The 26,684-nt window shown below is 36.3% G+C and overlaps 3 protein-coding genes across 3 annotated transcripts; all 3 read right to left on the bottom strand.

The window, feature by feature from the left end:
• On the bottom strand, window positions 1-7,704 carry LOC107047779 (endoglucanase E-4). Its single transcript, XM_015270611.1, has 4 exons — window positions 7,180-7,704; window positions 4,921-5,143; window positions 2,613-2,891; window positions 1-969 (listed from the first exon to the last, which is right to left on the bottom strand). The coding sequence occupies exons 1-4, from the start codon at window positions 7,213-7,215 to the stop codon at window positions 92-94; spliced, it is 1,416 nt and encodes a 471-aa protein (XP_015126097.1). The 5' UTR covers window positions 7,216-7,704; the 3' UTR covers window positions 1-91.
• Window positions 7,705-11,764: 4,060 nt separating this feature from the next.
• Window positions 11,765-17,997, bottom strand: LOC107047781 (alpha-tocopherol transfer protein-like). Its single transcript, XM_015270612.1, has 5 exons — window positions 17,787-17,997; window positions 15,157-15,292; window positions 14,497-14,656; window positions 12,865-13,334; window positions 11,765-11,997 (listed from the first exon to the last, which is right to left on the bottom strand). The coding sequence occupies exons 2-5, from the start codon at window positions 15,290-15,292 to the stop codon at window positions 11,846-11,848; spliced, it is 918 nt and encodes a 305-aa protein (XP_015126098.1). The 5' UTR covers window positions 17,787-17,997; the 3' UTR covers window positions 11,765-11,845.
• Window positions 17,998-20,665: 2,668 nt separating this feature from the next.
• On the bottom strand, window positions 20,666-26,684 carry LOC107047689. Its single transcript, XM_015270489.1, has 7 exons — window positions 26,301-26,684; window positions 26,102-26,234; window positions 24,439-24,660; window positions 24,035-24,324; window positions 21,080-21,328; window positions 20,901-20,960; window positions 20,666-20,830 (listed from the first exon to the last, which is right to left on the bottom strand). Exons 1-7 carry the CDS (start codon window positions 26,682-26,684, stop codon window positions 20,666-20,668), a joined length of 1,503 nt encoding a protein of 500 aa, XP_015125975.1.

Here is a 26,684-nt window from a genome sequence, read left to right as displayed (position 1 = left end):
AAAAAAAACCTTAATCAATGTAAGTCAGAAATTCTTTTAATATTGAAGAATCGGAAGACTGACGGCCATCCCAGCTCAGAAGTCGAAAATTTCATTTACTCTTCTTAACGTGAAGTTGCAAAAGTCCGGCGAGTGCACTGGTGAATCCAGCGTTATAGTCAAGCGTGACCTCGGTATAAACGTAATCCTCCCTGTGATCCCGAAACTTATCAGCCTCATCTGGGCCTGAAACGAGAGCGCCGTAGAGTATCTGTGGATTAGAAGCGTTGCGGTCAAACTCAGGCCAGCCACACTGGGTTGGTAAATCGGGACAACTTGAGGCGGCATGATGAGGCTGTTGTGGAGGATTAATTCCCCATCCAACAACATAACTTCTGCCTCCACCGCCGAGCATATAGTGAATCTGTTGTCTCGCAAATTCGCGATACTCCCTGGGATCTCCGATTTCTGGGGAATCGGCTGCCTCGAGACAGATAAAAGCGACATTGGCTGCGTGACAGAGAGTTCCAAATTTGTCGATGTAAAGGAGGCCCTTTGGGGTGCGCTTCTGGTGTCTAGAGGAGAAATCGCAGAAGGCACGGGCTGCGTTCTGATACTCAGACTGTCCGGTGAGCTGTGCCAGCAGGACCTGCACTCCGGCGACTTTTTTATTGTAGAAGAATTCGTTGGGCCTCTCCTTCAGGTGAAAATGGTGGTAATGATGCTCGGCGTCCTCTAGGTATCGAGTGTCGTTGGTGGCCTTGAACAGCCACAACGAGGCCCAGGCCAATTCGTCACCGTAATCCGTGCTCTCGTAGAACTGAGCTGCGTTTCTTATCGACTCGTGGTAGAGCCCGCGGTAGGTGTTGGCGAATTTGTAGAGCTCAAGAGCGTGACGGAGACACTTGGAGCTGTAGAGAGGATCGATCGTCTTGAAGACGATGCTGGTGGCGGCCAGGGCTGCTGCCGTCTCGCCTGCTAGGTCTGAACCTGCAGAGAGAAAAAATTTTTGATTTTCGGGGATGTGACACTGTTTTTTAGGAATCTATCGGCTATTGTTGGTGATTTTTATTTTTTTTAATGAAATGGGATCATTTTTTCACGATGGGAAAAGGAATTTTACTGCTTTGGGATGAGGTTAATTGATGAATTTAACGAAAGTGGAAATTTAGGTAAAGTTTTTAATTATAGATTTTAAGATTTGAAACGTTTTCGTCTGAATTTTCTGGGACGAATTCCGGAAATTTTTATCGTGCTCAAGTTCCACTGAAATTTGAGGAAATATTGTCATTGAAAAATCAATTATTCTATTGATTTTCGGTTCAAATGATCTGGAAATCAATGAAATATTTGATTTTTCAGTTCAATTATTCTGTGCAAAATCAGGAAAATCAGGACAATTCAGGGAAAAATTGAAAATTCATGTCATTTTGTTTCTGAATATTCATGTTCACTGAGAATGCAATCAAGCTGTGAAGTTTCCATCTCACTCCTACTGAAAACTCATGAATCTCTGTGAATACTACTCAAAACTTGACGTTTCATAACCATTTTTTTCCTAAATCCGATTCAAGGTCATTCTCAGGGGGCCTTTTCTCGAAATGTTTCCGTGCGCGGAATCGACTCCGTTGACGGAACGCCTATATGATTCCTATACGCAATTCGTCTACGAAGCCACTTCCGTGCACGGAAATATTTAGAGAATAGGCCCCCAGGAGATTTACTATAATATCTTCCATGAAATAAAAAAAAATTCTAACACTGTAAATTTGGATGGGAGGTATCAGCATTTTTAAGAGTCAGAAGTGCCTGTTTTGCCCCATTCTTTCCCATTTGCACCCCCGAGGGGAAAACTGCTCTGTGATTCTGAGAAGAATTGAGATCATTAGGTAAATTATTTATTAAATTATTCATTCATTTATTTATTCATTTGAAATGGGGTATGCAATTCAATTATTTATTAAATCTGTCATTCATTCATTTCATTTTATTTATGCAATTTATTTATTTATTAAATTTTTTATTCATTTAGTTATTCACTTGAAATCGTTCATGCAATTCAATGATTCATTAAATTCTTCATTCATTTAATTATTCGTTTGAAATAGTTCATGCGATCCTCTAATTGATAGTTGACTTGTGCCTAGTTTGACACAGTGTTAGGGTTAAACAGAAAAAGTCAAACGGTCATACTGCACTGTACATTCTAAAAACCAAGAGGGACGACGTAACTGCCGGTTAATTAATATTTCAAGACAGTTGCTGGGTGGAGGACGTGCACTGTCACTGGAATACAAAATCGAACGGGCTATGGCTACCACTCTCGCATTGAACATTCCAGAGATTTTATAATATCCGGATGAGGTGACGGACTTTAATCCATTTCTGAAGTGTTAAAACAACTCATCGCTGAAACAAAATGTAAAAAGTTTCTCAATTCCGTAATAATTTCGAAAATGCGTGGGGGTTTTGAGCAGGAACTTCTGCAAGGGGACCGTTTTGCGAATAAAAAAATTACTTTCGATGGTGACTCTTGAGCACTCTATTTCGAAATAATTCCCCAAATATGAAGGTGCATTTACGTTTCAACCATTTTTTATTTCGACCTTCAGTAGTTATGGGTAATACTTTACCCGGATGATCCGAATCGATTTTAAACGCCGGTCTAGTTGTGTTGAGCTCCTCCGGTCTGCCCCAGAACGTGTGATCGAGCGAGAAATCCCCCACTTGACCGTAGAAAACGAACTCACTGACGTGACACTTGATGAAGTAATCGGTGGCCCACTTTATTGATTTGCGAACTTCATCGAGTTGACCCGCGGCTTCGAAAGCTTCTGGCCAGCTGACTGCACCCCAGGCGAGTAGAGTCGTCGTCGAGGCCATGGTAAAACCAAATTTCACGAAGTCTCCAGCTGAAAATCCCACAGCCAAATCATTAATTAATACGGCATTTAATTATTTAGTTAATAATAGTGGTATGCATTTTGCGGATGGATGTACATGCTTGATAATTTTTTAAAAAAGTTGAATTTTGAAGAAATCAATTGTTGATAGCACTCATTAATTTTAAATTATTAAATTCATTGTCAACTAGCGAACGGGCGGTTCGCGCCTGTCGCTAGATTAATTTATATTATATTATTTAATTTTTTTCGCATTTTCCGTCTTCAGGATTAGATTAACTATTTCGATTCATTCTTATTCTTGATACATATATTTTTGGCAACTGAAAAACTGCACCTTTTTGATGACTAACGTTCCACTTTGCTCCACGCTCCCCCATTCACAGAATGAAAGTGTTTCAATTGAATCGTAAATATTAATAAATTTGTTCTCTTTGCCATCTGAGCAATCGTTTATATTGAAAAAAAGATTTATTTACCCGAGAAGTTTCTCAATCTCTTTGGAAAACTCTCAGATTTTCTTGGCTTCTTGGGTGTTCTAGAAAATTCAAAAACTTCGAGGTGCTTTTAATTGCAGTGTTTTTAATTGGAGGAATTCTCAAAAATCTTGGTATTCATTTTCTCTTATTCTGCTCTGACGAAGCCGGGCCACACAGCTAGTCAAGCTGAATTTGAAATTAAATTCCTCAATTGGAACAAAACAATTTTTTTTAGAAAACCCGAGAATTTTCTCGAATTTTCTGTAAAACTGACAATTTTCTCCAATTTTCTCGAAAACCGGAGAATTTCTTCGGATTGTTTAGAAAACCTGAGAATTTCTTCGAATTTTCTGTAAAACCAATGGATTTTCTCGAACTTTCTACAAAACACGAGAATATCCTCAAATGCTGTCAAATTCTCAAAAATATGCTCGAAAACTCGAGGATATTCTACAATTTTCCAAAAAGCTGTAGACTTTTCCAGAAGTTTCTGTGGTGTATACTAAACTATGCGCTATAACGCAATAACTTATAGCCTAAAACCGATTGGGGACCATAAACTATGTAATAGTAAAACTAACATTGAAATCTATTCAGTTGTTTGTGTGTGGATCGCGGCCAAAGATCGGGCAACAGATTTATTATCTTTAAGAAGACGGCCTAAAGGCCCTACAAGTGAACAAAAACGATGATTCCATAAGCTACATAGTGTAAAACACAAGCATTGTCATAAGATTGTTACGAGAACCGCAACTGCGTTCATATAATATCTCGTAAACATGGTTAAACCAATCCCGTAGTTTTTTTTTGTTATTGTGCCCGCGGGGAACTTTTCCATCATTGTGTAATTTTTTAATTGTCTATCTCTGGTCTAAACAAACATTCTTAAAATAAAAATGAGGTCGGAATTCCCGAACCTGACGACTCCTTATGTCATATAATTGTTGACATTTCATCACTCTGTCTGCATACGTCAGTTAGGCATGTGTCAGCTGAATGCGATTGACCCAATCTGGGGCATAACACTTTTATCTGTCCAAAAAGTTCCGATGAAGAGTGCACGGAGGCAAAAGTTGAGCAAAAATTACCAAACAAATTAAATTCGTGGGGCGGAATTCCGTTCCACGCCTTTTTGACTCTATATTGACGTAAAATAATGCGAGACGAGTGGTGAATTTGTTTTTCTTTTGCTCCGAAAAATTTACGGAATGTCAGAAAAAATTTACTAAAATTCACAAAATTACGTCAATGAGCACGAATGATTACTTAATGTTTAGAAGTTTTTCTGTAATGGAGAAGAGCAATTTTTACCTAACACTATACGGTAGACAATAATTTTTGCATCCACAAATGTGTTTGAGTCGTGAGATATTCTCCGTAAAATGTATTTTTTATTGGAAAACATTTCGCCCCACAATGACCTTTCGTACAGTAATTTAAAAAAATATTTTTTATTTAGATAATTGCGCTTCAATAGAGTGGAAGCCCGTGAAAAATCGACGTTTTGACGAAAAGTTCAATGATATCAGCTATCATCACTTCAGTAATGCTCATATTACCATCGTAATAACCGCCTGTGAGGTCCTCCCCATCGAGACCCCGATCGTCGAGAGCAGAATTTCCGCGCCAGGGAATTCTGTTATCTCCCGGCAATTCACCAGATCTCTGGGCCTCATAGAACATCAATGACAGCTCCAATACCTTTGCGTAATCGCTATCACTTTCCAGTGGTTTCACATTCGGTGCAGCCGAGCTCTGACTCATTGACGGCACACCTAGAATCTAGAAAAAAAAGCAGTGGTTCACAGTTTGTTGACCAATTCCATTTTTTCTCATTTTCCATGCACTGTTAGAAATTTCTTGCAATTTCAGTCACAGCATCATCTGAATTTCCGATGTTGTGGGGTTGAATGCAATTTCAAATAAAAGCGCAGTTAAAATTTGGATAGGAACAATTCAGTGGCGAAGTGGTAAAACGGTTTAAGACTTATCTCCCAGTTGAATTTTTTAGGTATATTTCCGAATCTAAGGGAGATAGCAAACTTTTCGTAATTACATTTGTTGTAGCTCTCAATCGGCTCTACAAAAAAGGTTATAACGAAAATTTTACTATCTCCCTTGGATTCCGAGATATTTATTGAAAACTGGTCAATAGTCAATATTGACTTGTACCGCCTTACCACTTCGGTACTGAATTCTTTCCCCTAAATTGGATTTAATACACGGAGAGAAGTATTCAGTAAAAATTACAGAACAATTTACGTAATCCGCAACCGTTTTCCGGCAATTTTTATAGGAATGGAAGAGAAGAAATCTGAAACGTTCAGTGAATTTTCTGGTTCATCGCCGAACAAAGTATGAAATTGTCACGTAATTTTTCCCGAAGAAGTAAAATCTTACAGAAACTTGCCGACTTATTATGCTTCCAAAATCAAAAATTCTTGAACGTTCAACAAATTTATGAAGCTGGTGAGTTATTTCTACGTTCCGTTTCATAAAATTTCTCAATCGTTGGGGAAAAAATACGGAACGACTTGTTGTCCCCACAGCGGTGAATCCTCAGGCGGGTACTTAATTTTTACGGAACAAATTGTAGAATTTATTTGACGATTCGTATAATTTCAGTTCCGACTCACACTTTTTACTGAATTTTACGTCGCTCACGGATTACGTTTCGAAACGTAATTTTTACATTTTTTTTCTGGTAATTTTTATTGAATTGCTCTCTCCTTGTATCACTCCTTAAAATTACTATTCAACTGTCCACGAAATTTTCATTTTCTCAATGCAATATTTTTCTGCAACTCTCGAGCAATGAAAATATTGACGCAGCCATCAGCATTTCCCCAAACGTCGCCCAATGTGATTCCCCTCCCTCTCCCTCCTCCCACTAATTTCCATCATTAAACATAATTACTCACTTCCCATAAAAAATAAAAATTCCTATTTGCCCAATTCCACTGAATAAATCCCTCGCCCCGTCCAGAACAATGCAAAGCCCTCAAAAGCGGTGAAAACCCAAAGGGAAACAAAACTCAGTACATATTTGCTATGAGTATTGACGCATGTCACACGGAAATTACGCGTGCATTGAACTCGAGAAATTTTCTGAGAACGTAGAACGATATCTCCCGTAAGAAGACTCGTGCAAACCTCTACATTAAATAAACTTCAATATACTTTTCTCAAGATCCCCTCGCATCGCCCGCCCAGCAAGAGTGAAATCGAGATAAAAATATATAAATCCCATTTACCAAGAGACAGGTATGTATCCAGCAAACGTTGAACATGATGCCCTAGCCAGCAGTATTTCCTGCCACTCACCAGGATAATAACCACGTCGATTTATCGAAGACCATTGCATCCATTTCGAATGAGCTGCACGAATAAAATTTACCGAGATTTTCAAGATAATATTTAATCAACTTTTCTCTCCGTGAATTTAAGATCGAATCGTTCATGCACGAAACAAAATCAACGAATAATCCAGTGAAAATTCCTGAAATTGTACTATTCGCCTTCCGAACAATAGGATTGAAAGGGGAAATTGATCCTTCCGCTGACATTCTTTCCTTGATTGCAAATAAAAATTCCTAAAATATAATTTCGCTGTCCGATTACTTACACTTTACAGTAACTTTTTAGAAATTTTTTTATTCATCTCGAAAATTCACTTCTCGAAATTCCGAAACTCATTGTAAAAATCGGAACTCCTCTAAATGTTCCAGAAATTAACTGATTTGCGATTCTCTAAATGCCCTCGCATCGTCCGCCCAACAAAAGTGAAATCGAGATAAAAATATATAAACCCCATTTACCAAGAGACAGTAGTGTATCCAGCAAACGTTGAACATGATGCCCTAGCCAGCAGTATTTCCTGCCACTCACCAGGATAATAACCACGTCAATTTATCAAGAAGGATTGCATCCATTCCGACTGAGCTGCACGAGACTTCTGGACGTCTCTCCGACATTACCAGGTGCATTTCAGGGGAATACCTACTAGCTGAATCTGACTCTGCATAGTTTCCTTCAATTTTTCACACTCAGCGAATCACTGCACCACTATTTCTATCCTTTTTACTTTGAAAAAGAAACAATCAGTGGTGTAAACCCGAAGGCCATGAACGCTCGTCCGGTAATATCACTTGCGTGCAGGCAAATTGCAAATTCACTTGGGAAATAATTGTTGAACTGGATGGTAGACCGATGGAATCCAGTGTTTGTACGTTTGTGAGCAAAAAAAATCACCTTTCCGATATCTTGGGAATGCGTATGACGATGTACTCAGGGAGATCGTGACAGTCTCGCCGCTGATTTTGGTGCACGGAGAGAAATATTTAATAAAAATTACGTATCTTGATAAGAATTACGTATCTGAATCTCCTGTGAAAAATTACGATACCGTCACTTGAATTTTCTGAGTCGATTCCGTAATCGGTGAGCGAACTGAGTTCCGTAATTTTTACTGAACTATTTTCTCCGCATGGATTTATCGCTGCAGGTTGCTCTAAACGCGCGAACACTCGTGTTTTGAGAAAAAAAATAATGAATACTGAAGGATCGAGTTGTCATTCGTGTATTCGCCTGTACAGAGTTATTAATGACTTGAAACAATCGATATTTATTATTTTTCGATCAAGCACGAGGTGAGATAGTTCATGGTAATAGTAAATAAACACTTCAGGATTATTATCACTCGGGCTGGAATACTAATAGTTAATTCTGAATTGAGAATACAGTTAATTAGTTGTTGTTCCTCGTGAATAATGGATTTTTTGTTTATTTATGCAGTTGCGTTTTTAATAGTGTTTTAGTCGGGGTTTTATTGTAGTTTCACTGTTCACTATTCAGCAACGGACGAGGGATTGGACTGAGTGGGGCCGAGGAGATAGCACACGATTTCTGCAGAGCTCTGTGGGCTCGCGAATCGCACGGATGAACCATGCGGTGTGTGTTTACCACCACCAGACAACACACGAGAGGAAGGGAGTCCACTCTTACGAGCTGGGTTTATAATTATTCTGTAATGAGTCGGGTTTTACGTGTGGATTTGTCGGGTGATTGGGGGAGCGGGGGTTTTTATGTCGTGGGGATTGAATTGATTATCGGGATGATTAGTTATTGACAATCTTTATTATCATGCATACATAATTGTTGTCGGCACTTGTCGAGCTTGATTTTATGTACACGGAGAGAAAAGTTGGATGAACATTACTTAAAAGATCGTGATGAATTTTACTATACACTGTTGAAAATTTTTCGCAAGTAATACCACGAGAGCTTCAAAATTATCGAGCAATTCCCGATAGGTTCGTTGCAAACAAACGAAGGAGTCAGGTTTTTCAAGAAAAATCACGCGTGCTTCGCACTCGTCATTTTTAACCTGAAAAACTTGACGACTTCGTTTGTGTGCAGGGAACCTTGAAGGAATTACTCGATTAATTTTGAAGCTCGAGTAGTATTCGCGAGGGAATTTTCCCATCCAAATGTCGGCCAAAAGAATTGCATTATGAGACAAAATCCATCTGACAGTTCCAACCAGGGGGTCACTCGACTACAAAGTTGTGTAATTTCGGAATCTTTTGTTTTCCACAAATATAGTCAACATGAAAAATTACCAGTTGAATTATCAAAAATTATCAGCTGAATACCGTGTTGACTATATGAAATAACAGTCGAATAGTGCAATTCTATTGGCTGACATTTGGATGCGGAAAATTTTCACTGAAATTTCTGGTACACTGAGAACAAAAATTTCTAATATCTGAAACATATTTTCTTGAGACGAGTAAATTTTCTTCAATTGCTTAATTCTCTCAGGCATCTCAACTCACATGACCCGAGAAAGGCCTCATGCTTTAAAATATTCTTGTACTCAAGTATGATTTTGTCGCACATGAACTTACTCAAATCGCGTAGAAGAATCGTCAATCTTCTAGTCTTTATTGTTTTCATGATTTTTTCGTTTTGCACTTGCAATATTGCAATATGTAAAATATTCATGACGTAACGCGGAACGATAGTGATGAATGAAAATTTATTCGAGTTCCGTGAAGTGGACACGTTCTGAAAATAATTTACTTCTCTCAAGAAAATATGTTTCAGATATTAGAAATTTTTTTTCTCAGTGGAAGGGTCTTGGAAATTTCTAATAAGTAACACTTCTACTGAAATGTCGAGGAATTTTGTCACTGAAAATCCACAATTTCATGGAAAAATCCGTGGGAACCGTAAATTTCAATTTAATTATTTCGGATAATTAATGAAAATCTGGAATGTTCAGAGAAATCTGTCCTTGAAGTCAAGATTCCTCTAAATTTCCAGAGAATTCCTTCAAATATTCCTGGAATTCTAAGAATTTTAAAGGAATTGGCTGAAAAGTCAAAGGAATTTGGCAGTGAATATTCATTTTCATTTAAAAATTGCTATAAATTGTGTAATTTCTGTCTTCCTGCCACTAAAAAAATAGGACTTTACTTGATCTTTCAGAGAAATTTTAAATTCCATTGATTTTTTCCCCTTAAATCGAATGTAAGGTCTATTTTCGGAAAATTTTGCCGAATTTTTTAACAGTGAAGCCCACTATGTCGCACAAACGAAAGAACTCCTATGGGAAACATCTAAACTCTCCCTAGAACATTATCACAAAATTCCCTGTAGAAATTACTCTGGAAACTTAGTCAATTAGTCATCCATTATATGTAGATGTCAACTCCAAACTTCCATAATCCGGTATTTCCCTGCAATTTCCTTCTTTGATTTTGTAAGCATTGTCATTAGTGACTATTTTGTGCTATGAATGGAAAATGATTTCCATAGATCGATGGAGTATCGAATGAAGGGTAATTATTCTCCCTAATTCGCTCGGTTTGGACGAATATACATGTAAACTCTCATAATTTTGTCGAGTTTGCCAGTAACTAGAACTATTGTTTTTTTAATTATAGTTCCGGTGAAAATTACCGAAAGTCCGCTGTATTGCACACACGAAAGAACTCCTGTGGGAAACATTTAAACTCTCCCTAGAAACTATCACAAAATTCCCTGTAGAAATTACTCTGGAAACTTAGTCAATTAGTCATCCATTATATGTAGATGTCAACTCCAAACTTCCATAATCCGGTATTTCCCTGCAATTTCCTTCTTTGATTTTGTAAGCATTGTCATTAGTGACTATTTTGTGCTATGAATGGAAAATGATTTCCATAGATCGATGGAGTATCGAATGAAGGGTAATTATTCTCCCTAATTCGCTCGGTTTGGACGAATATATATGTAAACTCTCATAATTTTGTCGAGTTTGCCAGTAACTAGAACTATTGTTTTTTTAATTATAGTTCCGGTGAAAATTATCGAAAGTCCGCTGTATTGCACACACGAAAGAACTCCTGTGGGCAACATCTAAACTCTCCCTAGAACACTATCACAAAATTCGCTGCAGAAATTCCTCTGGAAACTTAGTCAATTAGTCATCCATTATATGTAGATATCAACTCCAAACTTCCATAATCCGGTATTTCCCTGCAATTTCCTTCTTTGATTTTGTAAGCATTGTCATTAGTGACTATTTTGTGCTATGAATGGAAAATGATTTCCATAGATCGATGGAGTATCGAATGAAGGGTAATTATTCTCCCTAATTCGCTCGGTTTGGACGAATATACATGTAAATTATCGTAATTTTAACGAGTTTGCCAGTAACTAGAGTTATTGCATTTTTAATTACAGTTCCGGTGAAAATGACCAAAAGCCCGCTATATCGCACAAACGAAAGAACTCCTGTGGGAAACATCTAAACTCTCCCTAGAACACTATCACAAAATTCGCTGCAGAAATTCCTCTGGAAACTTAGTCATTCTATATAAATGTCACATCCAAAGTTTCATAATCCATTATTTCCCTGCAATTTCCTTCTTTAATTTTGTAAGCGTTGTTATTAGTGACTATTTTGTGCTATGAATGGAAAATTATTGCAATAGATCGATGGATCATTGAATGAAGTAATGAATGGGTAATGATTGCCCCTAATTGGTTCTGTTTGTGTAACGAATTTTCTGATGGAATGCTCAGTCAACCGATCGATTAGACAACAGATCGATTGGACAATTTCTCAGAATCTCCAAGCCGCAATAGAATTCTCGCCTCCGACTTTCGGGAATAGTCAGCATCTGCAATAGATTCGAATGACGTAATGGATTTAATTAAAAAGGAAAAGGAGCTCTCAATTCCCTTGTTAAGGTCGTTACTTTCACTCGGCGTCATGAAAGAAATAATTCGTAACGCCAGTTACCGCTATTTGTAAACATCGAGAACTTATTGTGATTGAACTAGACAGTGGATGCAGGTGTTTTAACCATGGACTTTGGGTATGAGAAATAAAATGAGAGTGCAGTATTTTTTATGAAATATAAAAACGATTTATAGCTTTGAATTTTTGTCACATCACGCCTAACAAATACTCTATTGTTGCTGGATAATTGTTCAATCGAACGAGAGTTGACGGAATGATCCGTCAATTCCGAATAGATCGTCCTGAGTCTTTGGCTTGCCGAGTCTCAATGCTTCGTTAGATTTAACTGTCTCTTGCTCCTTGAACCATGGCCTGTAGTCTTCTAATTTCTTCATCCAAGTTTCTAATGAAAAGGAGAGAAACATTAAATTAGACGATACTTTGAACAATTTGCTTCGAAAAAATCAATAGAAAAAATGAGTAGATTGAATTTTTTCGTATACTTTATTCCGTTCAAATATTTTTTATTGAAAATTCTGGCCATGAATTCTGATATTTTTTCACTGCTTTTTTTTCGTCTGTAATTAACCCTCGATCACTCGCTTAATGAGCCCGGCGCCGTTTTTGTTTTTGTTTACCGTTTTTGTTTTTTTAAAAATATTTTAGCTTGTTTCTCGATGCTTAAAAATTCTGAAAAAAATTAGTTTTTAGTTCAATCTTTTTATTAAGCATCGGTGTTATCCATTTTTTTCTCGGGAAATTTGTTTAGCTAAAAAAAGAAAAGAAACGTCGAACGGACAGAAAAGCGGTGCCACGCCGCTTTTCTATTACTATTAACTATTCGTAACTATTAACTATTCACTAACTGCGAACTATTAACTACTAACTATTAACTATTCGTTAATAGTTACCAAAAGCATATTTGAAGAGCTTTGTTTGACTCGACTTTCACCTTTCCAGTGAATCATTCGTTAACTATTAACGAATATTTATTTGGTCATATTCAACTCTATCATTCGTTAATAGTTACCAAAAGCATATTTGAAGAGCTTTGTTTGACTCGACTTTCACCTTTCCAGTGAATCATTCGTTAACTATTAACGAATATTTATTTGGTCATATTCAACTCTATCATTCGTTAATAGTTAACGAATCTCGTTTGAAATGAATGATCAGTCTATCAGTGCATAGGAACAGAATAGGCCTCTTGCAATTTTTCTATAAAATTCACAAGGCAAAAAAAAATAAAAGAAAGAGACGTGATAATTACCATTGATTGTAATAATGGATCCAGCGTCACCTCCGTACTCCGTGGGTAGAATTTCCCTCGGTATGTAATCATAAAGAGTATTAATATCGCTGTGCATGAAGATACGGTTCCTAATTTTCTCCTTGAGGAAAGGCTTGACGAAATTAACAATGGAATCCACCAAGGGGCTGACATTAATCACGTGAATCTCCTTGAGCTTCACTGGATAAGCCTCTTGCACGCAAACGAGGAATTTCTTAACAAGACTAGGCGTGAACTTGGCAAAGTGCGAGGCTGTTGCGACAGCTGCGTCGAGGATGTATACATCCCCAGCTACGCCAACGAGCTCCTCCTTCAGACGTACATCTCCTATCATCATGACGAGTTTCATGGCCTCGGCGACGTTGGGGGTTGGGAGATTCTTATCTAATCCGCGCATTATTATCACACGGCGGCCGTTCTTCGTGAGACCAGGCAGTGGTGGAATTTGACTATTGGGTTGAATGTCGAATGAATCAATATGGAAACATTGATTTCATTATGGGACAAAAAAAGAAATAGACAGAGAAAATTCTGTTGTACGAAAGGTACAGGTGGAACAACAATTTGTAGGAAAACCTAGCGAATTCTCTAAATAGTTCTATTGGACTTATATTAAAGTTTTCATCTTTGTTTGGCCGGTACTATCAAAAAATTGTGCAGCTTATCTGCGCTTTTTTTAATGTTCAGTGGAAATATTCTATAGGAAAAATCAATGGAATTTGATATACATAATAAAGAGGAAAGAAAATGGAATTGAATAGTTGAAAATGGAATTTGATAGTTTTTTTAATGTTCAATGGAAAATATTCTATAGAAGAAATCTCAATAGAATAAGATGAATAAAAAAATCGAATTCCATTGATTTTGAATCAATGGAATTCGATCTTTTTATTCATCTTAATCTACTGAGATTTTTTCTGTAGAAATTCCCGGGCTCAAGTTTTTTTGTGTTATTGTTCCAATGGAAAAAGAAGAAAAATAAAGTGGGAAAAACTTGGAAAATTCATCTCGAGAAATCCCGATAGAAAATGTATAGAAAGATGAAATTATCCAGATTTTTTGTTAGAGAAAAAAATTTTGTCGAAAAACCTGGTGAATTCTTTTGAAAATTCTATTAGATTTCCATTAAACTTTCGATCATCATTTGGCCGGTTTTATTGGGAAATAGCGCAGCTTATCTGCACTTTTTTTATGCTCAATGGAAAATATTCTATAGAAAAATCAATAGAATTCCATTTTTATTCAACTTATTCTACTGAAATAATTTCCATAGAAATTCCTCGGCTCAAATGTTATATATTTTTTTATTAAATTTTTTCAATGGAAAGAGAAGAAACATGGAGCGTAAAAAACTGGGAAAATTCATTTATAGGAGTTCCTGTAGAAAATGTCTCAATAGAAAAAATTGTACAGAAAAATGGAATTCGCCTGATTTTTTCTATAAAATTGTTTCTATTGGACATTTTCTTTTAAAAAAGGGCAGTAAAGATATTCACAGGAAAAATTCTCATAATTCTTTTCAAATTTAGGAATGAGAATAAGTTATCGTAATCATTATGATAATTTTACGACCTAATTATCACAATGATGAACAAAAGTAAATATACTAACATAAGCGTTGCGAGATCCCTCATCTCGGGAGTCGTGATATCCCGATTGCTGAAAAATTCTGGAGCCGCTCCTCTCATCGTAAAATACATGTCTAATTTCTTTTTACATTTCTCCAAGGAGAATTTACAACCCCTCAAGAAGGTCATTAGTCTGTAATCATCTGTCAAAATTTAATTCAATTTATATCTTAGTCAAATTATGTAAACATCTCGAAGACGAGTGGATCGGGAAAAATGTCGAGAGATCTTTCCGTCGCCCGGTGAATGTTCAAATAACAAAGACGTCTCGTCATTCTTCTGCAAATTCGATATTTATCGCTGTAATTTCACATTCAACAAGATAAAATTCCATGAATTACTGAATACATTAAATGAATCTTAAGATCATCTTTCATTTCGCTTCGTGAAGATAATTTTAAATTCATTTTCGTTTTATTTTTATATAGATTTAACCGCATAAAGCCAATTGCAAGATAAAATTTATATGGATAAACGTTCAACAATTAATTTGACGATTATTTGTATTTTTTGGAGGACAAAATGCTCATGGCGGTTTGTAAATCGCGATGGTGACATCATTGTGGTAGTCGTAGTTAAATTGAAATTGAAGTTTTTTTTTTCTTATCTAAATGAATTGATTTTCTCAAGTTCATAATTTTACCAAAAGAATCCGGCAAATGCGGCTGCTTTTTCAGCCACTCTTTGATAATCTGTACGTCCTTGTCTCTAGTCTCCACATTCTCATTGAGTTCAACTCTGATGAGCTTGGACATTTCCTCGGTCGGTTGTATCAGCATCTGAAAATACGAGAGAAAAACATCGGCAATTAGCATTATACCGCGCTATTTCTCGTACCGTAATACATGTCATTACATGAACTATTGATGAACAAAAAGAGGGACAATTCCATAATATTGAACGCGGATATTTTCCTAGATCGAGAGCCGAATCGAAATGAATTTTGATTCGTTTTTTTTCGCTATCGATTATAATGATTCCGCGAAGAGAGGATCATTACCATCCGCGTCATACTAAATAAACGATCGATCAATGAAATCCATTAACAACTGTTTTTCGAAGAATCCTATGCACAAAGATAAAACAACACGAATGAAAAAATTTCATAGTAAAAACAGCGCATTTGCTGGAAAATTCTATTAGATTCCGATAAAAATTTCTATTTATTTTGACCGATTCCATTGAAAATTCCGCAGCTTGTCTGCGCGTTTTTTTCAATAAAACTGTTCAATGGAAAATATTCTACAGAAAAAAATCAATAGAATTCTATTTTTCTGTAAAACTTATTTTTTAGATATTTTCGATTGAGATATTTTCTATAGAAATTATTTGGCTCAATCTTTCCAAGTTTTTTTGTGCGATTTTTTTTTATGAAAATGGAAAAAAAATGGAGTGAAAAAATTTGGAAAATTCATGTCGAAGAATTCGGATAGTCAATGTCTCAATAGAAGACGTTGTGTAGAAAGATAAAATTCTACTGATTTTACCTAGAAAATAATTTCTATTGGACATTTTCTATAGCAAAAAACGAGTAAAAGAGCTGTGCAATTTTTCAATAGTTAAATTTGCCGGAATTTTCATCAGAAGTTCATCAGAATTTCAATGGAATTTTCCATCGAATTTGCCAGGTTTCCTTAGTCTGGTCACCACACGCAGCCCTGCGTTGGTCACCTCCGCGGGTATGTGCCGCATGCGTTATTTAGGCCCCAGCGTTGCCGAATTCACTCCACACTGCTCACGCGCGTGTAGCGAGTTTCCGGCAACATCGCGTAACGTGCAATTTCATTTAACATGGGAAAAATATCATAGTTTTGAGGCTTTCGCGGCCATGATAATGGGAAAAAATCATTCATCTATTGCAAATAATCGGTTTTCTTCAGGAATTTCGGGAATTATGTTGTTCTAAAACTACTGTAATATTTTAGACACTTCAATTGACAACTTCAATTTTTTCTACATTTTCTCGGTTAACCAGTCAATGGAAATTGAAGAAAAACGACGCGCTGCGATGTTTTCTTCGTGGGGTGCCTAACCTAGGGTTTAGTAAATGCTCGTGCCTGGCATTTTTCTTGCGACATAATTACACAATGGAAAAAATGAGTGAGAACGGAATGACAAAGTGAACATATTCTGAATTTTAACTCCGTATTAAGGATATATAGTTTTACCCAAGAAATTCATGATGACCGAGTCTGCATTGCTCAAGCGGAACTTTCACTTACTCTTCGCTGAGTCGACTGAAAAATTCGCGGATAATCGAAAAGTCGAGTCAGAGGAAAAAGTGAATGTCCTGAAGAACTAATTATTAATACTGATTGTCATTCATTCAGTTCGTAAGTTGAAACCTCTAAATTTAGACGAGACATGTAGGTGGTATTGAATGTTTTCGGATCAATTACTGTTTTCAAAGTTGAATTAGTTCGTCGAGATCAACGCACAGAGCACAGTGAAAGTTTCGATGGGTTACGACAGACTGTCTGGTGCAGGATACTTTTATGATCACCGAAACTCATTGAGAAATTCGTAAATCGGAGGCTGTGGTTATTTGACAATTGATTGCGTTAAATTATGCAATAATGGCGTTTGAAATATTCTCAACGTATTGAAATATGAAATGTGTGAAAAATGTTTTTATCTTGTGCAATCGTTTTTTTACATTTCTTGTCTTTAAACAAAGTAAGGGAATAAATACAGCAGTGGAGTAGGAAAAATCAGCAGAGCGTGTTGATAGGCATGAAAATATGTAGAAAAGTTGTGATTTGAAAAGAAAGACACGAGTGAATAAAGTGAAGGGAATTCTTTCAAAATTTGATGAGAATTTTAGTAAATTTTCTCTTCGAAATTCCGTTTGTTCTTTTGAAAATATTCAGTAGCAGATTGATTTTTATTTTTCTAAGACTGACTTGCTGGAGATTGTTTTATCTTGCATTTTTAATTCTTGAATTTTTTTTCATTTCCCACTGAAATTCAAGAGACAATTCAGTAGCGGGAATTTAAGGGAGATATCAAAATTTTTGCAATGACCTTTTTTGTAGCTCTCAGTTACTCTACAAAAAAGGTCGTGGCAAAAATTTCGGGATCTCCCTTATATTCGGAGATATTCTTGAAAAACTCAGCTGAGGCCTAAATCGACTAAAAATCAGCGACAAATAACGAAAAACAAATGACCTTGAAAAATTGTCTCTTAAATTTTTTTTATTCTGCGCCGACTCTTCGTGGAAATAACTCAGTACCAAATAGGACGTCAGAGGCTCAACAATGGAATTTTCTTACCTTGAAAATTCGATATTTCCTTTATCCAATAAAAACAGAGCAATCCAATCAGTCACAATTGAATTGAATAAAAGCGAAGTGGAAGCCTCTGCTGTCCGTCCGGCTGCAGTTATCCCGGAAGAACTCACCAAAAACTGATCCCAGGCGATTATTAACAAATTCTCAACCAAACACTGAACGCACACAGTCTGACCAAAGAGATGGAGAACGTTTTGCGGAGTGGGAACGATCCAACGTGGACCGGTTCTCCTTATATTTCATTTTACATCCCCACTACAATCGCGCCCCCCTCCCACAATGTTTACCTAAATGCGATTGTTACAATCGAATTGCTACAATCTTCAAAAAAATTATGATATTTCTTTTTGTTGAGAGAGAAACTCCTTCACTTCGCGTTGTCACTTGCGACCTTTCTTGTGTTTCCTTCCCCATGCGCCGAGAAAAAAAACTATTTTTGACAGGTGACTCGTTACTTCAGTCGAGAAATTTATAGCTTGAAAATTTTCAAGAGCAACATATTTTAGACTGAGAGGAAAAATCGTTTGTCAAGAGATTTTGTACTTGTGCGGAAAATGAGGGCAATTGGTTCATAACAAAAAAGCCACTTCCCAAACCAAGTAAAGTGGTTTTTGAATGAAAATGTTGTTTTTTATTTTCAACAAAATTTGTTGCAAGTTTCTGTAAAAACTTGCAATTGACCGTCACCCGAGGGACGGGAGCCAAAGAATGAAAATATTTTGAATTTGAGACTAGAAAATTATTGAATAAATTGTTTCCACTAAACTTGATTTGAGAAATTATTGTTTTGTAATAAACGAATTGATCTCGTCTTTAAACCAAATCTCTTGACAAAAGTTTCTCGATTCAAGCAGACGCGTTTTTCAAGAAACTTGTGTTTCAGGGCTATTTGCATCGTAAAAAAATGTAGTTATGTGCAGGTTGAACTGCAGTATATGCTTTCAGATGAAAGATCTACCAATTCTCCTGAGCCGAACCTCTCCTAACGATTTTCTGTCGTCAAATGGACTTTCATTAACACTTTTGCTTTTAGTTAGTGTTATGTCTTTTTTTTGCTAACACAATACTCCTGATGTTATGACTGTTTCTGTTAACACAACACTTTTTTCCAGGGCAAAAAATTTTATTCCACGTCAGCTCTTCTTTCTAGAGTTACTAATGAGTTATGGGGGAAATGAGAAATGAGGTACTGGTTGAAGAAAAGGGGAATTCCATAACTAAAAGAGAATTCTTGTTGATGGACATGTGTAGACCAGAACTACTGGATTTTTTTTGGTTTTGTATTTTTTCAGAATTTTCTAATGGGACACGAGTTTTTTTGCGTGGACTGTAAGTGAGACAAATCGAGCGGCAATTTAACTTATAAATTTTCAAGTTCCCGGTAGAATTCATGCAAATTCAAATAGATTTAAGTAGAAATAAGACAAAATTTCATAACTACTTGAATTTTCAATAAATCAAATTTATTCACCCGAATAATTGAATTGGAATTATGAATTTTTACTGTATTCACTCATTTTCAGTAAATAATTGAGTAAAATTTAGAATTTTCATTGATTTTTCCATCAGATTGTTGCTTTCTAATGTCAAAATTTCGATATTACTATTGTTTTCATTATTATTAAGTTGTTGGATGTTGGATGTTTTTATAAATCTATATCATGAGAAAAAAATAATGACCATTTGTTTAATTCTGTCACGTGAAAATGAAAAAAAAAATCATTTCACGTCGACTTATCTCGCAAAAGCCAAACAATCATCAATGACTCATGTAGGAAACCGAAAAAAACTCCCCACAAATAAAAAGAAATTGTAGACACACATTAATCCAGGTACACATTAAAAACAGGATTACGATAATCTCGGTAAATCGTGACGAAAGCCACTCGCATGCCCCATGTGTCATGAGGCAAAACGTGAAATTTTTCGTAACATTAGCTATCCCCCGGAATGATAATTGCCTTTGTTGAGTTGTAACGTGGAAAAAAAATGGAAAAATTTCTACCGCATGTCAGTGCATTGAGCGTTGCACAGGGCAATTTACCATCCAGGATGTCAATGATTGTCGTCGTGCATGCGGGACGACCTTAATTAGATCGAGAACAGTAATCCAAGATATTGCGAAGGTGAATCAAGCCTTGACTTTTCCCTGCAAATATTTTCCCTTTTTATTCGTAACCGAATGTTTTCCTTTTCGATTCATTTCATTTCACATGCACTGTTAGGGAAAAAAATGAAATTCGATGAATAGTTGAGTAGTCATTTTCAGAAGAGCGACAGTGAAGTCTATTTAGTTGAGAAAAATCGTAAAAATTACTATTTCACTGAAAATTTAATGAAATTAGACATTTTTGAGCAGCAGGAAGACGAGAATTCTCCTACTTACTTGAATTTTCAATGAAAACATAAATATTTAGTCCCAGAATTAATTGAACATCCAAGAATACATTGACCTGAATTCTCATGAGTTCTGTTAATTTTTACAGTATAATTAAAGTAAAATTTACAGTTTACATTCATTTTTTCATCAAACTTCGAATTTTCTGTGACGAAATACCTTGAAATTTCAGATTTGTCATTTGATTGAAATTTCTAAGAACTGTACCGAAAATTTCAGCCGAAAATTTTTTGAATTTCTATGAAATAATTGAACTGAAATTAAGAATTTTCAATGACGGAATTCCTTGAAATTTCACTGGATTTGTCACTTGCCAAAAATGCCCGTAGCATACCAGTGCGAAAATGTGAAATGAACTCATTACTTCACGCAAATCCACATGAAAATATTTATTTCATTCCTTCACAATCACAATTTATTATTCATAAACATAAAAAAAATTAACTTGCAGTATTCGCAAACTTCAGGATTTAAGGATTGAAATTATAAGATAAGCAAAACCAAACGAATCGAGGATTTTCCCATGAAGTCCTACGGCACAGGAAGCAGAATCTGAGCGGGGCTCCGGTACAAAATCAGTTGTCGTGCCCTCACTGGAGGTGCACTCAGTCTCCGTATTCCCCTCACTCTAAGCAGCAAAATTTCCACAAGTTTAATATTATTTCCTCCGAATGTTTTCATTCGTTTTATGAACTCACTGAGCTCGTTTCCGACGAAATTTCCGGTGGATTCTCTTCGACATTCATCTCGTCGACAGTCTCGGACATCTGGCAATAAAAAACTCAGTTTTATTCGAGTCATTCGGAAATAAACGATGAACTTTGGCGCGCGAGAGAGAAAGGAAAGAGTGATGTTCGGTGTTTGGTCAGGGTTTCACCTCATCCTCATCGTCAGAACGCGCGACTCGTCTCCTTGGGGTGTCATGCAGTGAGAGAGACAGTGGAGGCCGATCCTGATGGATTTCACGAGCATTTTCAAGAGTCCATTTTATGACCTTTGGGATATCGTAGATTGTGTGGGTTTTGTTGATGAGAGTCGAACCAGGTCCACTTGTGAAAACTGGAATGCCCCTGTCATCGTTGTTTTGCAAAGCGGTTAAGATCACGAGAGTGTCATTGATGGAAGTCTGGGGAATAAAATAATTGGGATATTTTTATTTCCATATTTTTGGAGGATCTCCGAGTGAGACGGCACACTTAAAACAAGTCGGAAATTGCTCTTGTATTGAAAATAGTACAGCTGTTTTTGCTGATAAATTAGCAATATCCACTGAGAGTAAAATCTGAAGTTCTATTTAAAATAAGAAAATAGTTGAGGCAGTTTTGGTGAACGATACGATTTTTTTTTTATGTGGCACATAACATTATAGTAAGTTCACAAGCGTAATTTTTGCAAATCAAAATGGTGTTAAACTAATCAAAGTTCAAAAGTAACCACGATAAATGTATCGTGAGTAGAACTATAAAATAGTTGCAATGACTACATTCCATTGTAGTAATTACTTCTCCGGCCATAGTTACCGTAACCCATGAAAAATTGTTGAGGACTTTTTTACTATAGTTCTATGGTGATGGAATATAGTCAGAAGAATTATACTTTTCTCTCAGTGTGCTTCCGAATAGTTATTTTGCAGATAATTTCCTTCCATCATGTGTAATTCATTGCTTATTCATTTTATTAAAGTGAATGAGATTTGTTTTTCAACTAGTTTTGTCAGATTTTCAAATTAGTTGAATGTTATCATCATCATTATTCTGATTATTCCTTTTTTCTGTACAACTAATTGTTTTTTTTACGGTTCTATCGCTCCCCTCAGCCCTTCGATAAAATGTTGATAGAAAAATGTTATTTATGCATAATTGAATGAATTTTAAACATCACATTTGAAGAAACCATCAGAAAGCTCACTTTCAGGGGAATTCGTGAAAAATTCGAAATTTTCAAAAATCAACATAAAAATTAAATCAACGAATATAGCTATTTTAATCATGGTTTACCTTCGAATTAGTGGCATTAAAACCAACATTCTAAGCTATGATTGAATTCATTTGAAGCGTGATATCCAAAGATATCTCGGCAATCCGCATTTTCAAAAAATACAGAATTTTTGCAAATTTTCAAATAAATCAAAATAAAGATTATTGATGTCGCCTTTAACTTCGAACTCGGTCAAAAGGACATACAGATTTTTTAAACCGTCATTCAAACAATTCAGAGCATTTTTTTAGTTATCGTAAAAAAAAACTATTTTCATCACAATGTGTGGAAAAGGGACGTTTTAGGCACGCGAAAAATATCGTTCGATACTCGTGGGAAAAGTGTTTTTTGGCTCGTGGGAGGTTTATATCACTCGCCTTCGGCTCGTGCTATTCATCGTGTTTTCATTCGTTTTATGAACTCACTGAGCTCGTTTCCGACGAAATTTCCGGCGGATTCTCTTCGACATTCATCTCGTCGACAGTCTCGGAAGGTTTATGGACTCGCCTTCGGCTCGTGCTATAAACCTCCCACGAGCCAAAAAACACNTTCAAATTAGTTGAATGTTATCATCATCATTATTCTGATTATTCCTTTTTTCTGTACAACTAATTGTTTTTTTTACGGTTCTATCGCTCCCCTCAGCCCTTCGATAAAATGTTGATAGAAAAATGTTATTTATGCATAATTGAATGAATTTTAAACATCACATTTGAAGAAACCATCAGAAAGCTCACTTTCAGGGGAATTCGTGAAAAATTCGAAATTTTCAAAAATCAACATAAAAATTAAATCAACGAATATAGCTATTTTAATCATGGTTTACCTTCGAATTAGTGGCATTAAAACCAACATTCTAAGCTATGATTGAATTCATTTGAAGCGTGATATCCAAAGATATCTCGGCAATCCGCATTTTCAAAAAATACAGAATTTTTGCAAATTTTCAAATAAATCAAAATAAAGATTATTGATGTCGCCTTTAACTTCGAACTCGGTCAAAAGGACATACAGATTTTTTAAACCGTCATTCAAACAATTCAGAGCATTTTTTTAGTTATCGTAAAAAAAAACTATTTTCATCACAATGTGTGGAAAAGGGACGTTTTAGGCACGCGAAAAATATCGTTCGATACTCGTGGGAAAAGTGTTTTTTGGCTCGTGGGAGGTTTATATCACTCGCCTTCGGCTCGTGCTATACATCGTGTTTTCATTCGTTTTATGAACTCACTGAGCTCGTTTCCGACGAAATTTCCGGCGGATTCTCTTCGACATTCATCTCGTCGACAGTCTCGGAAGGTTTATGGACTCGCCTTCGGCTCGTGCTATAAACCTCCCACGAGCCAAAAAACACTTTTCGTGAGAAGACCCGGTGAACCCCGATTCTAACCTCGCTTCGCTCGGTTTGATCGCGGTTTACGGGCCTTCTGACGAAAAATTGCATTCATCACACGGTCCAAAAGTATTTTCTCGCCTTCGGCTCGGCCTACAAAGCCACATTCGTCAGAAAATACTTTGTGGACCTTGTGATGAAAATAACAATTTCCGCACTCGTAACGAAATATACTATTTCGACAAATTTTAAAAATTAAAAAAATTAATAAATGAATTAAATTCTACTTAATAGCTATTGATACAGCTCAACAATATCTACATTTAAGAAAACAAAAGATTCAATTTCATGAATTCATTAGCGCACAATCGAAAAAAAATTTGTGTACATACTAAAAATTACATTTTCGGACTTTTTGTTTTTGACCTAATTTTTTTCCAGAAATGAATTTTACTGCGGGAACATCCTGAGAGATGAAGTTTGAAAGAGAAAATAATAATTCAACATAGAATGTAAGAATACCATTCGTCGAAGTAGCTCTGAAATTTCGAATAATTCTTGGCTAGTCGCCACAGCAATCAGCAAATATCCGCTCTCCGACGGAATGGTCTGCAAATCTTGCAGAGTATTTGCCACGATGTCTACAATACCCGACGAATGTTTCGGGAATTTATCAGTGAAAATTCCCGACTGCGGCGTATCCCCATCATTCCTCCCAAAAGCTCCGTGGAGAGAGTCCAAGAAAGTCCGAAAAACTGCGAATCTAATCCTCGAGACGACGTCGAGGAAGTCCCATGGTTCTTCATTCACTTCTATCGTGATGACAAAAAAGAAGGAAATGGACAGTGAGCATAGCAGAGACGTCGTGGGGTTTTTCCATGTCGAGAGTACACATTATTAATGCAGAGAATAATAAAATTGTTTACCTCCTTCGGTGGAATATGGGTTGAAAGTCAAGGGGATCCCCACCCCAGAGTGATTTGCGTTGGCAGGGGAATTATTGACAGAGTAATTATCTAACTTCGTTGATGGCTCGAGAAAACTCAGAGGTATTTCCTGAGGCTTGTTGAATATTTTGGGGGGAAGAAGTGGCGGATTTTCGAAGTGAAATACTGAGGGCAACGTGAAATTTCCTCCGGAGACTGTGCCTGTAATTAATCAACTCGGTAGGAAAATCGCGGAACAGAATTGAATTTGACTCATGATGAGTTTTTGGTGAATATCACTTATTCTACCGTCAGTGGCTTAGTTAATGCCAGTAGGAGCTTTCCGTATCTTTAATGAAGGTGAAATAATTAGGGTTTTTTTCATAATTCATGAAATCTACGGGTTAAGTATAGAGCTGATACTGTTTTTTATGTTTGGGATTGATCTTTTCCCGTGTGAAAGGTTAAATGAATTGATATTTCAAAAATAAAAAACTTGAGATGACGCACAGCAGTGATTTTGTGGGCTAATAATGATGAAAATGACATTCGATCATCTATAAAATGCGAAATTAATAGAAAGATGATGTATATCACGCACGAAAAAATTTAATAGAAAAACCTAGTGAATTCGTTAGAAAATTCTTTTGGATTTCTATTGAACTTTCTATTAGCTTCCGACCGATTCTATTGAAATGTTCAATAGAAAAATCGAATTGTACGGATTTTTCTATACAACTTATTCCCTTCAGGTATTTTCTACAGAATTTTCTCGCCTGAAATTTCCTAAGTTTTTTTCATTCTATTTTTCTTTTCTTGTCATAAAAAAAATCAACTAAAAAACTTGGAAAATTTGAGCGGAGGAAATTCTATAAAAAATATCTCAATAGAATAAGTTGTATAGAACAATCGAATTCTTTTGACTTTCTTTATAGAATATTTTCTCTTGCACATTTCAATAGAATCGGCCGAAAACTAATAGAAAGTTCAATACAAATCCAATAGAATTGTCTAGTTCTCCTACTCTTCCAGTGGCAGTTACTAGGCCATTGGCGGTATTGGAGATTTTTAAACGGACACCCACACCAAAACATTTCATATGAAAACCTGACGAATTCGACAGGAAATTCTATCGGATTCCTAACTTCTACAGAATATTCTATAGATTTTTACCGATTCCGATGAAGAATTCCACATACACTGTTAAAAATTTTCGTCTGAATTTTTCGTGCCAAATTCCGGCAATTTTTATCATGCTCAAGTCCCACTGAAATTTCAGAAAATCTTGTCATTGAAAAATCAAATATTCCGTTGATTTTCGGTTCAAATGACCCGGAAATCAATAAAATGGTAAATTATTCTGTGAAAATTCAGAAAAATCAGGAAAATTCAGGAAAAAAGTGGAAAATTCATGTCCTTTTGTTTCTGAATATTCATGTTCCACTGAAAATTCAATCAAGTTGTGAAATTTCCATCTCACTCCCACGAAAAACTCATGAATTTCCGTGAATTCTACTTAAAACTTGAAATTTCATAGCCCCTTTTTCCCTAAATCCGATTCAGTGTCACTCTCATGAGATTTACTATAATACCTTGCATGCAATTTCAAAAAATTTCCAACAGTGTACCCATCGAATTCACGATACAAATAACTGGATATTACCAATACTCATGTGTTTAGTCTGCCTCGCCCAAAGCAGTAGATCATTGATACCATCCTTGAGCATCTGTTTCCACTCGCAATTCACTTTTCCACTTTCAGAAACGTTTCTCAACGAAACTTGCTTGGAACATTTCTATTAAAAACCCAAAAGTCGTACGATATAAAAGTCGAGCCGACCTATTATTCAAGACAAATGAACCTGTAGAACGCCTTCAGTGAGGAGAGTCGCGTTATCCTTGAACTTCAGCCATTGATCATAGCTCTCGGCGCCCTCCAGCAGCACGAGAATCACGTTTCTGGGATTTTTTCCAGTTTCATTCTCATGTCCGTCGGTTAAATCCTTGACGAACGGCACCAACGGCGACTTCTTCACGTTGTCGTGCATTCTCTCCGGAAAGAGGAAGCGATGCAGCAGAGATTCATGAGCATTTAAATGTTTTCGGTATCTGTCTGGTTCGAAAGTACGATGGATTCTGGTTGTTGACTTTGTGCTGTTGTCGACACCATCGGCAGAAGCGTTGTGACTCCCCTCGCAGTAAATCAGGGATGTCCCGAGTATCGACAGGAGGATGAAAACCCTCAT

This window comes from Diachasma alloeum, unplaced genomic scaffold (assembly GCF_001412515.2).
Source record: "Diachasma alloeum isolate Michigan unplaced genomic scaffold, Dall2.0 Dall_scaffold_78908, whole genome shotgun sequence".
In the NCBI taxonomy this organism is placed as follows: domain Eukaryota; kingdom Metazoa; phylum Arthropoda; class Insecta; order Hymenoptera; family Braconidae; genus Diachasma; species Diachasma alloeum.
Note: the sequence above shows the minus strand (reverse complement) of the source record. Positions and strands in the feature narration are given on the sequence as shown.